The sequence below is a fragment of the Coregonus lavaretus genome (genome assembly GCF_964263955.1).
Source record: "Coregonus lavaretus genome assembly, contig: HAP1_SCAFFOLD_766, whole genome shotgun sequence".
Lineage (NCBI taxonomy): Eukaryota > Metazoa > Chordata > Actinopteri > Salmoniformes > Salmonidae > Coregonus > Coregonus lavaretus.
Window position 1 is genome coordinate 101,930 of NW_028160254.1, and position 19,625 is coordinate 121,554.

The 19,625-nt window shown below is 42.8% G+C and overlaps 1 protein-coding gene across 1 annotated transcript; it reads left to right on the top strand.

The window, feature by feature from the left end:
• Positions 1 to 3,090: 3,090 nt before the first annotated feature.
• LOC311121981 (dual specificity mitogen-activated protein kinase kinase 5-like) lies at positions 3,091 to 18,353 on the top strand (the record flags this gene model as incomplete). The annotated part of the gene is made up of 4 exons (XM_084196409.1): positions 3,091 to 3,420; positions 3,551 to 3,599; positions 5,140 to 5,207; positions 18,276 to 18,353. The coding sequence occupies exons 1-4, from the start codon at positions 3,289 to 3,291 to the stop codon at positions 18,351 to 18,353; spliced, it is 327 nt and encodes a 108-aa protein (XP_084052535.1). The 5' UTR covers positions 3,091 to 3,288.
• Between the last annotated feature and the right edge of the window lie 1,272 nt (positions 18,354 to 19,625).

A 19,625-nucleotide genomic window follows, 5' to 3' on the forward strand; every position in this document is an offset into this window, starting at 1 on the left:
CCTTCCCTCAGCCAGGGCATTGAAAATGGGTCGTGGATGGGTATTCCAGCATGACAATGACCCAAAACAAACGGCCAAGGCAACAAAGGAGTGGCTCAAGAAGAAGCACATTAAGGTCCTGGAGTGGCCTAGCCAGTCTCCAGACCTTAATCCCATAGAAAATCTGTGGAGGGAGCTGAAGGTTCGAGTTGCCAAACATCAGGCTCGAAACCTTAATGACTTGGAGAAGATCTGCAAAGAGGAGTGGGACAAAATCCCTCCTGAGATGTGTGCAAACCTGGTGGCAACTACAAGAAACGTCTGACCTCTGTGATTGCCAACAAGGGTTTTGCCAACAAGTACTAAGTCATGTTTTGCAGAGGGGTCAAATACTTATTTCTTTCATTAAAATGCAAATCAATGTATAAAATTTTTGACGTGTTTTTCTGGATTTTTGTTGTTGTTATTCTGTCTCTCACTGTTCAAATAAACCTACCATTAAAATTATAGACTGATCATGTCTTTGTCAGTGGGCAAACGTACAAAATCAGCAGGGGATCAAACACTTTTTTCCCTCACTGTATGTGGCCTGGCAAAGCGGTTTTATGAGTTTTTTACTCTTCTGGTCTAGGGAAAAAATGATTAGTCCTCACTGTCCGAGACCGAGTCAAGATGTATATGACACCGAGACACTCAAAATGTGGTCCGGACTCTCTGTCTCGAGTACTACAACACTGGATTTAACATATGCATGTATACCAAAGGTAAAGATTCATAGGCATAAAACATCATTGCATAAATTCATCATTGTGAAAAAGCAGAGAGATTACAAAGGAAACGTCAGTTACACCCTATTTTGGTAGCATTGAAATGCAACAGTAGTACTAGAACTACTGGATAGAGCAATCATTCAATGTGTGAGTGTGTGTGTCGCTACACGACATCAAACTATACTGAACAAAAATATAAACGCAACATGCAACAATTTCAAAGATTTTACTGAGTTACAGTTCATATGAGGAACTCAGTCAATTGAAATAAATAAATTAGGCCCTAATCTATGGATTTCACATGACTGGGAACACAGAAATGCATCTGTTGGTCACAGATACCTTAAAAAAAAAAAATGGGCCTCTCATCACGGTATTTCTGTGCATTCAAATTGCTATCGATAAAATGTAATTGTGTTGTCTGTAGTTTATGCCTGCCATAATATAACCCCACCGCCACCATGGGTCACTCTGTTCACAATGTTGACATCAGCTAACTGCTCACCCACAAGACGTTATACACTTGGTCTGCAGTTGTGAGGCCGGTTCAATGTACTGCCAAATTCAGAAAAATTTACAGATCTTTTTTTTGCTGCCGCTGAAGATGTCTATATTGGTTTGCTATGACTAGCAAAGGCCCTGTGCACTACTTTTTTGAAAAAATGTTAACTAAATGTATTTGAGTGTTTACCAGCATTTGTAACTTGAGTATGATAAGTTAATCTGATAATACTTGTGGTATATAAAAATACTTGCTTGATATATGTTTTCCAGTTTCTTGAAATACTTTGCAAATGCAACTTATTTCTATATGAAAACTGAAATGGTCTATTCATTCCTTTTCCATTTTCATACTGGTCCCCCGTGGGAATCGAACCCACATTACAAGCACCATGCGCTACCAACTGAGCCACATCATCAGGTCTCATCATCACAAACCACTTGACGTCTCAATGTACTCAATTACTTTATTGTGCATTGTTTTTCTTCATGGTGATGGAAAGTCTACAGGTACAAACATGACCAGCCTATGTACAATACAGTAATGTACATTTACATTAAGTGGTTTGTAAGGATGGTAAATTAATACTGCCCAAAAAGTGTTTGTTTTCCATGTTATTTGATCAAGAAAAATAATTAATTTGATGTAGATGCTTTGTGTCTTTGCACCTTTAAAATTGTATAACTCCCTTAATATATATTTCCCCCTTTTTTGTGATATCCAATTGGTAGTTACAGTCTTGTTCCATCGCTGCAACTCCCGTACGGACTCAGGAGAGGCGAAGGTCGAGGCAGCAGCTAATGGGGATCCATAATAAATACAATTGCAGAGAAAGGGACAGGGCAACAACTCTTACAATTCCAACTATTGAAATCTGCAAGATACTGTTCTTAATTTTACAACTAAAGCGGAGATGCAGAAAAATGTTTTTGCCCGTGCCACAGACGTCTATATAGGTCCGTTAATACTAGTAAAGGCCCATTGCACAAAAATCAGAAGAGAAAAAAAATCATCTTTTTTTTTTTTTTTATGTGGTGCTGCAGCACCCTCAGCACCCCTACTTCCCGCGGCTATGCCCTCGACTGATTTATATGCATTTATGTCCCAGACCACGCCCATGTGAATGTTTATTGGTCAATAGTGGCCATGTTGTTTTAGGTACTAGTCTGAAAAATATTGGGTTGAGAGACCTTTGTTCATAGATGCCACATATCCAGTTTCGTGCAGATCGATCATTCATTGTCAGAAGAGTAGCGTTTTAAGTGTTTTTCACAAAATTCTAAATGGTGGAAAATCAATCATGGTGGACCTTATGGGTCCCTGAGGCAAATTTGTTCCTTGTGAGGAGAGGGAACTATGTACCGAATTTCATGACTTTAGGTCAAACGGGGTGAGGGGCGTGACCTTTCAAAGTTTGCATTTTCAATCTCTTGTTATAGCGCCACCATCTGGCCAATCAGGGTAATTTTGTAAATGCCGGTTCTCTATGGCGAGACGCATCATACACCCACGTTTCATCAAAATTGGGCCAGTGCTGTCTGACATATTGCGTGTGACTAACATATGAACGAATGGATGGAGATAGATCCACAGTCCCCTCCCTGATTTCATCGTGTGGGACAATAATTATCTTAACGCAAATTGTAGTCTACAGCGCCACATAAATCTATGGCTCCGACTACAACCATAGAGTATTCCAGCAAGAGTGAAGAGTGGCTCCTTAATCTATACCCGGTTGGAAATACGTAAACTTCCGGTGAACTTCCTGGTTTTGTTTTGTTTGCATAGTGGCTAACTTTGCTAGCTATGTCATTTCCACCTATTTAAAACGTTATTTGTAGGTCCGTGAGTCAAACTGTTTTGGAAACGTTAATGGCTTTCTCGCCTGCTCTTAGTCATGCAAGTAACGCTAGTTGAAATGTAGTAACTGTTAGCTAACGGCTAACTTGACAGCTAATGTTGCTAGGATAGGAATAGGATGTGCTGTTAGGAAGTTAGCCAGCCAACACTGATTATGTTTCTGCTTATTCGTCTGTTATGCTTCTACTTGTTTTAAATAACTTCTGCGCTATGGACACCGAGGGAATAGAGATCCGTATAAAGACTCCCGTCGGGGATATGGACTCATCCGTGGACTGCCCGTCACTTTTGAGCTTCAATGACTTGTTGGTGAGTGCTAGCTTAGTTAGTTAGTTAGCTAGCTACAGTTGCAGAAGTTGACAGTTTGCTAGGCTAAGGACCTAGCTAGTTAACAAGTGTTTTGCTTTACCATTCATATCTTTCTAAATATATTTTGCAGGTCGCTATAAGGGATGTTATGCCCGAAACCACAATCACTGCGTTTGAATGTAAGTTACCTCATGAAAACATTGACATTCTGAGATTTCATCAGCCTGGTTTCCTGTTGTGGGGACAGTTTTTCATTACACCAACCAAATGTGCAAGTCCATTTGGCAGACTTCTACCTAGCTATGTTTAGTTACAACTGAAAAACTCAATCTACTACTACTCAGTTGCTACTTATGTTGCCTTTTTGGCTGTTATTGTCCTTAATACCCAATAAGACTGACTGTCTTGAGGAACCACTTATGGAGGTTTCTGTGCACCAAAGGGATAATGTAGGCTATGTTCCTGGGTGCAAGTTGCCTCTAGACACTGATCTTGGGTCAGTATTTTTGCATTTTCCCCACTAATGGTCGTGGTTAGTATTGGGAAAGGGGAAGCTGATCCTAGATCGGTACCAGGGGGAAACTTAGCCCGGACCAAGTTCGTCAGGCCATCACCAGAACCATTAGGCCTGCTTCCATTAAAGGCACAATATTCAATAATGTAACTTAGATACAGGAGTGTTGAACTCCAGTCCTCACGTGTCTGCTTTTCTTATCCTATAACTTTAGGATCAATTAATTGCTTTGTTGGATGTTATACATTGGTTTCACAGTTCCAAAGCAGTCATGTATTTAAAGGCAGAATACTCAGTGCAGGTGCAGAGCCGTGGTTGAGTGGTAACACTCCCGGCACAAGTCACATATACGACTCCCCACTGGAAACCAAGATTCAACCCCTGCATCCACCTTTCCTATTGTGTCCCCCACCTGCCAATACCCCCCTCTGATTTCCATACTGTCTCAATAAAGTGTCAAAATACCCCCTAAAATATATATATTTGAATACACAGCACTGTACCTTGAGTGCTGAAGTTAAGCACAGCATTGCTTTGATGGAATCATATTGTTAACAATTTGCTGTATTGATTTTGTTCAAATGAATCAATCTCTATTTAAACCATAATCTAATCGTTATGCTACATGCCCAGTAACTACAGCTGTTAATGATGACACAGCCCAGTAACTACAGCTGTTAATGATAACACAGCCCAGTAACTACAGCTGTTAATGATAACACAGCCCAGTAACTACAGCTGTTAATGATAACACAGCCCAGTAACTACAGCTGTTAATGATAACACAGCCCAGTAACTACAGCTGTTAATGATAACACAGCCCACTAACTACAGCTGTTAATGATAACACAGCCCACTAACTACAGCTGTTAATGATAACACAGCCCAGTAACTACAGCTGTTAATGATAACACAGCCCAGTAACTACAGCTGTTAATGATAACACAGCCCAGTAACTACAGCTGTTAATGATAACACAGCCCAGTAACTACAGCTGTTAATGATAACACAGCCCAGTAACTACAGCTGTTAATGATAACACAGCCCAGTAACTACAGCTGTTAATGATAACACAGCCCAGTAACTACAGCTGTTAATGATAACACAGCCCAGTAACTACAGCTGTTAATGATAACACAGCCCAGTAACTACAGCTGTTAATGATAACACAGCCCAGTAACTACTGCTGTTAATCTGTGTTTCAGATGAGGATGAGGTGGGCGATAGAATCACTGTGAGGAGTGATGAAGAACTCAAAGCCATGCTGTCATATGTGAGTATTGTCCTCTTAAACATGACACATTGTTGGTGGGACTCCCATACCCCCAGTTTACCTGACTAGACTCCTATAACAACAGTTTACCTGACTAGACTCCTATAACAACAGTTTACCTGACTGCACTCCCATACCCCCAGTTTACCTGACTAGACGCCCATAACAACAGTTTACCTGACTAGACTCCTATAACAACAGTTTACCTGACTGCACTCCCATAACAACAGTTTACCTGACTAGACTCCTATAACAACAGTTTACCTGACTAGACTCCTATAACAACAGTTTACCTGACTAGACGCCCATAACAACAGTTTACCTGACTGCTCTCCCATAACAACAGTTTACCTGACTAGACGCCCATAACAACAGTTTACCTGACTAGACGCCCATAACAACAGTTTACCTGACTGCACTCCCATAACAACAGTTTACCTGACTAGACTCCTATAACAACAGTTTACCTGACTAGACTCCTATAACAACAGTTTACCTGACTAGACGCCCATAACAACAGTTTACCTGACTGCTCTCCCATAACAACAGTTTACCTGACTAGACGCCCATAAAAACAGTTCACCTGACTAGAATCCTATAACAACAGTTTACCTGACTAGACGCCCATAACAACAGTTTACCTGACTAGATGCCTATAACAACAGTTTACCTGACTAGACGCCCATAACAACAGTTTACCTGACTAGACGCCCATAACAACAGTTTACCTGACTGCTCTCCCATAACAACAGTTTACCTGACTGCACTCCCATAACAACAGTTTACCTGACTAGACGCCCATAACAACAGTTTACCTGACTAGACTCCCATAACAACAGTTTACCTGACTAGACTCCTATAACAACAGTTTACCTGACTAGACGCCCATAACAACAGTTTACCTGACTTCACTCCCATAACAACAGTTTACCTGACTAGACTCCTATAACAACAGTTTAACTGACTAGACTCCTATAACAACAGTTTACCTGACTAGACGCCCATGAAAACAGTTCACCTGACTAGACTCCCATAAAAACAGTTTACCTGACTAGACGCCCATAACAACAGTTTACCTGACTAGATGCCTATAACAACAGTTTGCCTGACTAGACGCCCATAACAACAGTTTACCTGACTAGACGCCCATAACAACAGTTTACCTGACTAGACGCCCATAACAACAGTTTACCTGACTAGACTCACATAACAACAGTTTACCTGACTAGACTCCCATAACAACAGTTTACCTGACTAGACTCCTATAACAACAGTTTACCTGACTAGACGCCCATAACAACAGTTTACCTGACTAGACGCCCATAACAACAGTTTACCTGACTGCTCTCCCATAACAACAGTTTACCTGACTGCACTCCCATAACAACAGTTTACCTGACTAGACGCCCATAACAACAGTTCACCTGACTAGACGCCCATAACAACAGTTTACCTGACTAGACGCCCATAACAACAGTTTACCTGACTAGACTCCCATAACAACAGTTTACCTGACTAGACTCCTATAACAACAGTTTACCTGACTAGACTCCCATAACAACAGTTTACCTGACTAGACTCCTATAACAACTGTTTACCTGACTGGACTCCTATAACAACAGTTTACCTGACTAGACTCCTATAACAACAGTTTACCTGACTAGACTCCTATAACAACAGTTTACCTGACTAGACACCTATAACAACAGTTTACCTGACTGCACTCCCATAACAACAGTTTACCTGACTGCACTCCCATAACAACAGTTTACCTGACTAGACGCCCATAACAACAGTTTACCTGACTGCACTCCCATAACAACAGTTTACCTGACTAGACTCCTATAAAACAGTTTACCTGACTGCACTCCCATAACAACAGTTTACCTGACTAGACGCCCATAACAATAGTTTACCTGACTAGACTCCTATAACAACAGTTTACCTGACTAGACGCCCATAACAATAGTATGCCTGACTAGACTCCTATAACAACAGTTTACCTGACTAGACGCCCATAACAACAGTTTACCTGACTAGACTCCTATAACAACAGTTTACCTGACTAGACTCCTATAACAACAGTTTACCTGACTAGACGCCCATAACAACAGTTTACCTGACTAGACGCCCATACCCCCAGTTTACCTGACTAGACTCCTATAACAACAGTTTACCTGACTAGACGCCCATAACAACAGTTTACCTGACTAGACGTCCATAACAACAGTTTACCTGACTGCACTCCCATACCCCCAGTTTACCTGACTAGACTCCCATAAGAACAGTTTACCTGACTAGACGCCCATAACAACAGTTTACCTGACTAGACGCCCATAACAACAGTTTACCTGACTAGACTCCTATAACAACAGTTTACCTGACTAGACGCCCATAACAATAGTTTACCTGACTAGACGCCCATAACAACAGTTTACCTGACTAGACTCCTATAACAGTTTACCTGACTAGACTCCTATAACAACATTTTTCCTGACTTGACGCCCATAACAACAGTTTACCTGACTGCACTACCATACCCCCAGTTTACCTGACTAGACGCCCATAACAACAGTTTACCTGACTGCACTACCATACCCCCAGTTTACCTGACTAGACTCCTATAACAACAGTTTACCTGACTAGACTCCTATAACAACAGTTTACCTGACTAGACTTTTATAACAACAGTTTACCTGACTAGACGCCCATAACAATAGTTTACCTGACTAGACGCCCATAACAACAGTTTACCTGACTGCACTCCCATAACAACAGTTTACCCGACTAGACGCCCATAACAATAGTTTACCTGACTAGACTCCTATAACAACAGTTTACCTGACTAGACTCCTATAACAACAGTTTACCTGACTAGACGCCCATAACAATAGTATACCTGACTAGACTCCTATAACAAGAGTTTACCTGACTAGACGCCCATAACAACAGTTTACCTGACTAGACTCCTATAACAACAGTTTACCTGACTAGACTCCTATAACAACAGTTTACCTGACTAGACTCCTATAACAACAGTTTACCTGACTAGACTCCTATAACAACAGTTTACCTGACTAGACTCCTATAACAACAGTTTACCTGACTAGACACCCATAACGACAGTTTACCTGACTAGACGCCCATAACAATAGTATACCTGACTAGACTCCTATAACAACAGTTTACCTGACTAGACGCCCATAACGACAGTTTACCTGACTAGACGCCCATAACAATAGTATACCTGACTAGACTCCTATAACAAGAGTTTACCTGACTAGACGCCCATAACAACAGTTTACCTGACTAGACTCCTATAACAACAGTTTACCTGACTAGACTCCTATAACAACAGTTTACCTGACTAGACTCCTATAACAACAGTTTACCTGACTAGACTCCTATAACAACAGTTTACCTGACTAGACTCCCATAACAACAGTTTACCTGACTAGACTCCTATAACAAGAGTTTACCTGACTAGACTCCTATAACAACAGTTTACCTGACCTGACGCCCATAACAACAGTTTACCTGACTAGACGCCCATAACAACAGTTTACCTGACTAGACTCCTATAACCTCAGTTTACCTGACTAAGGGGATATTTAGTCTAGGTGTTATAATCAAGAAGGACAAATCCTTGAAGTGTTTTCTCCTGCATTTTAGTTTTTGGTCCAGTAACGTACACAGGTAACTTACACAAGTAACGCACACAAGTAACTTACACAACTAACACAGTAATTGTTTATGGCACATCAACATTTATGACCAAAGTTGGTGGAATGCTTTACATTTAGGGGTGAACCTTGAGGACGTTGCAGAGGTGAGCTGAGCTCTTCTGTTATTTACAGAGGTCCCAACTTGTAGTTCAGTTTCCTTTCACATCCTTTTTTAAACCCAAAAAACCCAAACAGTAACATGATTTGATATAGGCTCATCAAAGTTACATTCACAAAATTTAAATTAAACCCCCAGAAATCTATTTGCTTGCATGGGTCTTTTTGAATTGAGATGACAGTCTTTGTGTTGACTGTGTGTTGCTCTATGGCCAAAGATTGAAAATAACACTGCATTTGGAAAATAAATTATCTCCTGTTGAAGAATTCCTAAAAATTGAATAAAATAAATATAATTACTGACCCCGGTATACCATTGAGGCAGCAATTATAACCTTATTTTTCACTCCGCTATTGAGTGTTTTTGTTGAGAGGGAAAGCTATTAAAAATCTATTACAACAGATCTTTTCACCCAGGGCCACAGTGTGCTCATTGCTAAGCAGACTGGTAACTCTACATATTTCTGCCTTTCCATCTCCTCCAACAAAGCACTGTATGCGGGCGATTCCACGCCAGTGGAAGCAGAACATATTTTCGCTATCTCGGATTGTTCTAGCAATTCTCACATAGAAACTCAATTGGGACAAGGGATATTTGACATGCTTTTCACATTTGTGTCACAGTTTTTGAGAATATCATGATGAATGTGGGCATTGTATAGGCACTTTTAAAATAATATAATAATAATATGCCATTTAGCAGACGCTTTTATCCAAAGCGACTTACAGTCATGTCTGCATACATTTTTATGTATGGGTGGTCCCGGGGATCGAACCCACTACCCTGGCGTTACAAGCTCCATGCTCTACCAATTGAGCTACAGAGGACCACATACATGCCTCCTGTAAGACCTTCTGATCGATACATGTTGTTGTCATTATACTCCTTATAGTGTGCCCTGGCATATGGAGTATGTCTAGATTCTTATGCAAATGTTCACATTTTAATTTATTCAACATAAAAAAAATATCAAAAAGGGTAGTTTTGAGATATCCATATTCATATTTGTAATGTTGAATAAATTAATGTGGAAATGTGTATTTCAGAATTGGGACATATGTTAGAGCACACTATAAGGAGTGTAATGGCACTAACATGTATGGATCAGAAGGTCTTACAGGAGGCATGGATAGGTCTACAAAGTGCCTATACAATGGCCACATTCACCGTGATCTTCTTTTTTAAATACAAATGTAAAATGTATGTCAAACATCCTTCCTCCCAATGAAGTTCCTATGTGAGAATTGCCAGAACATACCAAAAATATGTTCCACTCCCGCTAGCGTGGAATCGCACGTGTCTGATGTGCCAATCAGTGTAGTCATTGTAACGTCACCGTTTGGCACGTGCCGCCAACCTTCAGTCCTCTGCATTGGACCGGGTTCAGGCAAAATACTGACAACAGTAAAGATATATGTTATTGACTTCACCAAGGTTACGAAGGGAATTAGACATGTCAATGTGTTTTATTTCAGCCTTTGACCTCAAATGGAGAAAAAAAAGTGAGGCTTTCCATACACATTCAAAATACCTCATCGGCATATGTACCCTGGGCCTATGCGTTCATATTGATGAAGTAACAGTAAACTCAAATGTGTTAGTTTTTTTCTTCTTCTACAGTCTACATATCTGTTGTATACAGGCTATACTTGTGTTTGGAACACATCTCAGTTTTTTGTCTTGTTGATTACTTTTCAAGTCCCCCACCCTCTCCCCTCCCCCCGCGTGATGTTACCATTTTCCTTCATAGTTACTGTTCACATCACGGACATTAAGAGTAATGACTTGTAATGGGCTTCTTCACGAGGTACACTGAAAAGCTAAATGAACTATCCATTTTTATTATTTATTATTCAGTACTTAAAGTTTCGCCTCATTAAAAAGCAGGCCCCCCTGGGCGGAGAATATTTGTCAAAATCTACTCTTCATCTGGGGATGTCTTTTACCCCCCATCAGCTTACAATGATGCCGCTATAGCCACAGGCTCAACTTCCTCTGTTTCAGCGCCTTTATTTCTCCTTCGTCTTGGATGCTTTGTTATCATTTGGTATCATTGGGTATCCCAGGGTTTGCTGGTGCTAGTCGGAAGCTGATTGAACGGGCAGAGTGGCCTAGACAGCTGTAGTGGTGTCGAGCTGTAGTGGAAGGGAGGACGGGAAACATATTGACCTTGCCTTGATTGATTTACGAGTCCCTCACCCTCAGGGGATACTTTTTGACTATTTTTCCCACAATCAAATCAAATCAAATTGTATTGGTCAAACGCGCCGAATCCAACAGGTGTAGACTTTACAGTGAAATGCTTCCTAACGAGCCCATTCCCAACAGTGCAGAGTTAAAAAGTAAGACATATAAAGGAAACAGAAGCAGAATAAAAACAACAATGAGGCTATATACAAGGAGTACTAGTACTGAGTCAATGTGCAGGAGTACCAGTACTGAGTCAATGTGCTGGAGTACCAGTACTGAGTCAATGTGCAGGAGTACCAGTACTGAGTCAATGTGCAGGAGTACCAGTACTGAGTCAATGTGCAGGAGTACCAGTACTGAGTCAATGTGCAGGCGTACCAGTACTGAGTCAATGTGCAGGAGTACCAGTACTGAGTCAATGTGCAGGAGTACCAGTACTGAGTCAATGTGCAGGAGTACCAGTACTGAGTCAGTGTGCAGGAGTACCAGTACTGAGTCAGTGTGCAGGAGTACCAGTACTGAGTCAATGTGCAGGAGTACCAGTACTGAGTCAATGTGCAGGAGTACCAGTACTGAGTCAATGTGCAGGAGTACCAGTACTGAGTCAATGTGCAGGAGTACCTGTACTGAGTCAATGTGCAGGAGTATCAGTACTGAGTCAATGTGCAGGAGTACCAGTACTGAGTCAATGTGCAGGAGTACCAGTACTGAGTCAATGTGCAGGAGTACCAGTACTGAGTCAATGTGCAGGAGTACCTGTACTGAGTCAATGTGCAGGAGTACCAGGTAGTTGAGGTAATGACGAGGCTATATACAAGGAGTACCAGTACTGAGTCAATGTGCAGGAGTACCAGTACTGAGTCAGTGTACAGGAGTACCAGGTAGTTGAGGTAATGACGAGGCTATATACAAGGAGTACCAGTACTGAGTCAGTGTACAGGAGTACCAGTACTGAGTCAGTGTACAGGAGTACCAGGTAGTTGAGGTAATGACGAGGCTATATACAAGGAGTACCAGTACTGAGTCAGTGTACAGGAGTACCAGTACTGAGTCAGTGTACAGTAGTACCAGGTAGTTGAGGTAATGACGAGGCTATATACAAGGAGTACCAGTACTGAGTCAGTGTACAGGAGTACCAGTACTGAGTCAATGTGCAGGAGTACCAGTACTGAGTCAGTGTGCAGGAGTACCAGTACTGAGTCAGTGTGCAGGAGTACCAGTACTGAGTCAATGTGCAGGAGTACCAGTACTGAGTCAATGTGCAGGAGTACCAGTACTGAGTCAATGTGCAGGAGTACCAGTACTGAGTCAATGTGCAGGAGTACCTGTACTGAGTCAATGTGCAGGAGTATCAGTACTGAGTCAATGTGCAGGAGTACCAGTACTGAGTCAATGTGCAGGAGTACCAGTACTGAGTCAATGTGCAGGAGTACCAGTACTGAGTCAATGTGCAGGAGTACCTGTACTGAGTCAATGTGCAGGAGTACCAGGTAGTTGAGGTAATGACGAGGCTATATACAAGGAGTACCAGTACTGAGTCAATGTGCAGGAGTACCAGTACTGAGTCAGTGTACAGGAGTACCAGGTAGTTGAGGTAATGACGAGGCTATATACAAGGAGTACCAGTACTGAGTCAGTGTACAGGAGTACCAGTACTGAGTCAGTGTACAGGAGTACCAGGTAGTTGAGGTAATACAGTATCTACGTGTGGGTAGGGGTACAAGTGACTAGGCAATCAGGATATATAATAAACAGAGTAGCAGCGGCCTATGCGAAAGTGTGTGTGTGTGTGTGTGTGTGTGTGGCGGCAATATGCATGTGTGTGTGTGTGTTGCAGTGTCAGTGTAGTATGTGTGAGTGTGTGGGTAGAGGCTAGTGAGTGTGTGGGTAGAGGCTAGTGAGTGTGTGGGTAGAGGCTAGTGAGTGTGTGGGTAGAGGCTAGTGAGTGTGTGGGTAGAGGCTAGTGAGTGTGTGGGTAGAGGCTAGTGAGTGTGTGGGTAGAGGCTAGTGAGTGTGTGGGTAGAGGCTAGTGAGTGTGTGGGTAGAGGCTAGTGAGTGTGCATAGAGCCGGTGCAAGAGAGTTTGTGTTTGAGGACGAAGCTGAGCAGAAATATTGGTGTGGCAAAATGAGCCATTTGTGTGGCCCGTTTGGGCACTTGAACCTCGGCAAGTGTACACTTGGTTTAAGATGGAAGCTAGCAGAGGCGGGACGTTAATGGGGTTTTATTGGAGACGTGTGACCGTGACTGATTCACCCATTTTGTGAATTCACCAAAAGTCTGGCTGTTGACTTTGAGCGCTACAATGACACTAACACACAGTCTGCAAAGACGAGGCTCATCATTGAAACCATTGAGGGAAGTGAATGAGATATATCATGAAGAAATTTATGTGGTTTTGCTTCTTTTGTCACGTTATGTGATACAGTGGGGAGAACAAGTATTTGATACACTGCCGATTTTGCAGGTTTTCCTACTTACAAAGCATGTAGAGGTCTGTAATTTTTATCATAGGTACACTTTAACTGTGAGAGACGGAATCTAAAACAAAAATCCAGAAAATCACATTGTATGATTTTTAAGTAATTAATTTGCATTTTATTGCATGACATAAGTATTTGATCACCTACCAACCAGTAAGAATTCCGGCTCTCACAGACCTGTTCGTTTTTCTTTAAGAAGCCCTCCTGTTCTCCACTCATTACCTGTATTAACTGCACCTGTTTGAACTCGTTACCTGTATACAAGAAACCTGTCCACACACTCAATCAAACAGACTCCAACCTCTCCACAATGGCCAAGACCAGAGAGCTGTGTAAGGACATCAGGGATAAAATTGTAGACCTGCACAAGGCTGGGATGGGCTACAGGACAATAGGCAAGCAGCTTGGTGAGAAGGCAACAACTGTTGGCGCAATTATAAGAAAATGGAAGAAGTTCAAGATGACGGTCAATCAACCTCGGTCTGGGGCTCCATGCAAGATCTCACCTCGTGGGGCATCAATGATCATGAGGAAGGTGAGGGATCAGCCCAGAACTACACGGCAGGACCTGGTCAATGACCTGAAGAGAGCTGGGACCACAGTCTCAAAGAAAACCATTAGTAACACACTACGCCGTCATGGATTAAAATCCTGCAGCGCACGCAAGGTCCCCCTGCTCAAGCCAGCGCATGTCCAGGCCCGTCTGAAGTTTGCCAATGACCATCTGGATGATCCAGAGGAGGAATGGGAGAAGGTCATGTGGTCTGATGAGACAAAAATAGAGCTTTTTGGTCTAAACTCCACTCGCCGTGTTTGGAGGAAGAAGAAGAATGAGTACAACCCCAAGAACACCATCCCAACCGTGAAGCATGGTGGTGGAAACATCATTCTTTGGGGATGCTTTTCTGCAAAGGGGACAGGACGACTGCACCGTATTGAGGGGAGGATGGATGGGGCTATGTATCGCGAGATCTTGGCCGACAACCTCCTTCCCTCAGTAAGAGCATTGAAGATGGGTCGTGGCTGGGTCTTCCAGCATGACAACGACCCGAAACACACAGCCAGGGCAACTAAGGAGTGGCTCCGTAAGAAGCATCTCAAGGTCCTGGAGTGGCCTAGCCAGTCTCCAGACCTGAACCCAATAGAAAATCTTTGGAGAGAGCTGAAAGTCCGTATTGCCCAGCTACAGCCCCGAAACCTGAAGGATCTGGAGAAGGTCTGTATGGAGGAGTGGGCCAAAATCCCTGCTGCAGTGTGTGCAAACCTGGTCAAGACCTACAGGAAACGTATGATCTCTGTAATTGCAAACGAAGGTTTCTGTACCAAATATTAAGTTCTGCTTTTCTGATGTATCAAATACTTATGTCATGCAATAAAATGCATATTAATTACTTAAAAATCATACAATGTGATTTTTGTTTTAGATTCCGTCTCTCACAGTTGAAGTGTACCTATGATAAAAATTACAGACCTCTACATGCTTTGTAAGTAGGAAAACCTGCAAAATCGGCAGTGTATCAAATACTTGTTCTCCCCACTGTATATGATTACTCTTGAGATGCAGCAAATCTTTGCGAAATGCGATGGATTGGTGTTTTCGCCCTTAACACAAAACAGAAGTGGCTTTCAATAGTTCTTTATCATAGTGGCTCTTCATCAATGAAAGAGCTAATTTCATCTCAGCAGGAACATAATCACACAGAATTGATCTATATCCTAGTTAGTGTGTGTTATTTGCTGTATCCCACATTACCTGCTCCGGACCTATGTTTAACATCTCCAGACTGACTGAAATATTAGCTTTCCATACGACACAACATTCCCCACCACCGACACAAATACACATTGCTTCATCCACATATTTTCAGATGCTGCACAACAAATCTCCAATCTCTCGGTAAATGAATTCGGGATGCCTATAATGGCTTTCTGCTCCTCTCGGGACGAGCGTGTCTGGCCAAAAGCTGCTGATTGCGGGGGGAAATTGTAATACAGGTATATAATATACGTGAGGCAGGCTTCCCGGGCGTCTTATGCAAGGGTTATGCATTTCAGCAATCCATTTGTATTCATATTCAAAGCATATGGGCTTCTTTGGTTCGCTGCTGTGACCGTTTGGCCTCCGTAGAGACCTGGGCACATTCTGCCTGGCTGTCGTTAATTCCAGATGAGTGGACAGCCATTGTGCAAAATTAATATGAATTAAGAGAGGCCAATGTATTAGGTGCGTATGGGGGAAATTCATTAGGCATTCCGGTGGTACCAATCCACAACGCTGTTTCAGAGTAGGAGTGCTGATCTATCATATATAATCCATGTAATCTCAGATAATTGTCATTTAAAAGGCCAAACAAATAATCTAAAACCCTTTAACAGGGCTGTGACGGTCATGGCATTTTAGATGACGGTAAATGGCCTGCCAAATGACCGCGTTAACCGTTCGAATAGCAACCAAATACAATTTGGGACGCACATTTTCTCCTTTCCTCAGCTCCTGAATACGTGTGCTGCCATAGATATATAATGAATAGAACAGGCATCAAGTCAGTGATTGCATAATGGGTGGACAGGTGGACATTGCGAGGAGCAAAGCAAGAAGTGTGCCCATCAAAATGTGCTGTGATTTGTTGATTCAACTCAACTGAAAAAGATACATTCCATTGCATGAGCCACATCAGTTAACATCATTTGAATGAACATTCTACATTACCATGGCAATTATTGCATCATAATATAAGCCAGCCATTGCCAGTGTACCCATGAGTTTACCAGTCAAATTGCCAGTTAGCGGTTCCAATCCCGTTCTGTTCATTCTATTTCTGTGTGCTGCTGCTGCAGGGAGGGGGGTGTTGCCTAGGCAACCAAAGACTTGTTTGCTACAACACCTTGCTTGTTTCAGCAAGGAGCAACAAAGTTCCATCACATTTTTAAGTCCATGTTACCGCAGAAACGGACTCAACCGCACCAATGCCCGGCCGTCCTGTCTTCAGTCAGCTGTTAGTTAAATGGTTATGACGGTTATTTTATTTTCATGACGGTCTTTGTCCATAACCGTCGGTTACACGATTATACGGTAATTGTGCCAGCCCTACCCTTGAATTTGATATGCATATATCGATTAATGAGCATCCATGCCAATCTTAAACCATCTTCTGTGTACGACTCGCTAAGGACCTTTATTTTGAAAGCCAGACAAAAATAATGACAAAAAAAGAACATCCTTTGGCGTGCGAGTCCTGTGAGACAACCCAGTCTTCCAGGCAACTCTAATCATTGCTCGGCACCTTGAAAGGCTTGGAGCCGCGGTTGTGAAAGTTAAAGACTGACCCGTGTCAGCTCGTCTACCACGTGACCTCATTCCCCTCCTACTTCTATTATATCCCCCCGGAGGTAGCAGCCCTAATTGCATCCCGCGCTCTCCTGTTCCCCCTCCTCGTCTGCTAATGATGATGAGCTTCCTGCAGCCCGGGCCTGCGCTCTCCTCACTCTCTCCTCTCTCTCCCCTCCCTCTCCCCTCTCTCTCCCCTGTCCCCCTAGGCTGAGCGATGGTATTTGTGATCCGACACTGTTTAGTTATTGGCCAACAAAGGCGAATGTCTTTTAATACACCTTTTAAAAGATTAGGTGGTAATTGTTGCGGTCTTAATCAATAGGGTAGCCGAGTGGAAAATGAAAGGTGTGTGTGAAAGTGTGTGTGAGAGAGAGAGCAGCAGACCCACACGTTGCGGTGCTGGGCCCATTGTTCCTGTTCGGCCTAGTGACAACACCGGAGGGCATGTGGAGGGATGGGACCTGAGGAGAGGCTGACAGTGATAAATAGGCCTTTTAATAACAGCTGTGCCTCTTGGGTAGCCATTCAGATCTATTCAGATCCATTCTGATTCCAAGCTGGCCTGCCTATGTACATTTACATATCCTAGAGTGATATGCACATCTATACTAGATAGGAAATGTATAAACATCAGTGTTTGCTAGGTTTTTATACACTGACTGACTCATGGAAAAACTGAGCCACAATCTGTCACACTCACACCCACATTTCTACCCACCCCATGCAAGTATCCATCTGCATCTGTGGTTATGGGCCTGATTGGGGCAAGGCCTCTATGTTAATTTACAAAGGGCTCAAGCCTCCAAAGAAGGGAGGGGGGGGGGGTTTAAACACACACTCACATGCACATTTTTTAACAGATGGTTTAGTTAACTGAAACATGAATTTCAATGTTGCTTTGGCAGGAGTCTCCAAGGCTTGTGTGTGTGTGTGTGTGTGTGTGTGTGTGTGTGTGTGTGTGTGTGTGTGTGTGTGTGATGACCTGGCGAGGAGGAGGCTAATGCTACAGCCGTTCCTACACTAGCCCACAGGGCACTAGACGCTACCTGCAGCAGCTTTCAACACAGCATGACACAACGAATCAGCTTCTGTAGAACATGTGTTTGTTGCTATACTCACCACCATGGTGTTGATAAGACATTTGGTTAAAAATGGTTTACGTTCGCAATCCTCCTCCTTCCTCACTGATGATTACTGGGTATCTCTTCCCGTCTCTCCTCAGTACTGCAATAACGTGAAGGAGCAGCGGATGAATGGTCTACTGCCTGAGCCTCTCCAGATATTTCCTCGAGGTATGTAGTGAGTGTGTTCTGATCACTCCAAACTTAGTTTTCTAAGCTCTGTGATGTGATCACAGTTCATTGATGGGGAGGGATGTTGGCTGTGTGGAGAGACTGGGGCGAGAGAGCGAGAGACTGGAGAGAGAGCGAGAGAGACTAGAGAGAGAGAGAGAGAGACTAGAGAGAGAGAGAGAGACTGGAGAGAGAGCGAGAGAGACTAGAGAGAGAGAGAGAGAGACTAGAGAGAGACTGGAGAGAGAGAGAGAGAGAGACTGGAGAGAGAGAGAGAGAGAGAGAGAGAGAGAGAGAGACTGGAGAGAGAGAGACTGGAGAGAGAGCGAGAGAGACTAGAGAGAGAGAGAGAGAGACTAGAGAGAGACTGGAGAGAGAGAGAGAGAGAGACTGGAGAGAGAGAGAGAGAGAGACTGGAGAGAGAGAGACTGGAGAGAGAGCGAGAGAGACTGGAGAGAGAGAGAGAGACTGGAGAGAGAGAGAGACTGGAGAGAGAGAGAGACTGGAGAGAGAGAGAGCGAGAGACTGGAGAGAGTGAGAGACTGGAGAGAGAGAGAGAGACGAGAGAGAGAGAGAGAGAGAGAGAGAGAGAGAGAGAGAGAGAGACTGGAGAGAGAGAGAGAGAGAGAGACTGGAGAGAGAGAGACTGGAGAGAGAGAGAGAGAGACTGGAGAGAGATAGAGAGGCTGGGTGCTGGGTAGAGAACTGTGGTGCCCATGAGTGGAAAGAATCAACACAGCCACTACAAAGCAATCAATCAAAATTGACAGAGCCTTTAACATAGACTTTAATGGTATTGTGTTGAGGAAAATGTGCACAATCTGGCTTCGTCTCCCTCTAAAACTCAGTAAAGCTCCAATTAATTTGATGTTCCATTTGTGTTTTTATACGTTTTATAAATGTTTTCACAACTAAGAAGGAAAGTGTTGTTGATTTGTTTTCTGTTTCACCAATGAAACAATTAGTTTTTCCTTGGCTGTCACTGTGATCTTGGCCACAACTGATAAGAGTTAGGCTATTACACAATGCTCTATTCAATTGAATACTTGGAGTATGTTCAGATGTACAGTTTTTAAATAGAACCTGTTTGTCTTGGAAAAGACTGTATTCATAAAGTACAAGTGTTGCTTCACTTCACCATCTACACGCATATGTGTAACTGAAACCAAGCATAACTACAAATGACTGCCACTAGTCCTCCAGCCAAGCAGCCACCCATTTATAGACAGAGCCTGAAAAAAAAAAATCATATTTTCCTAATTCCCCCCTCTCTCCGGTCT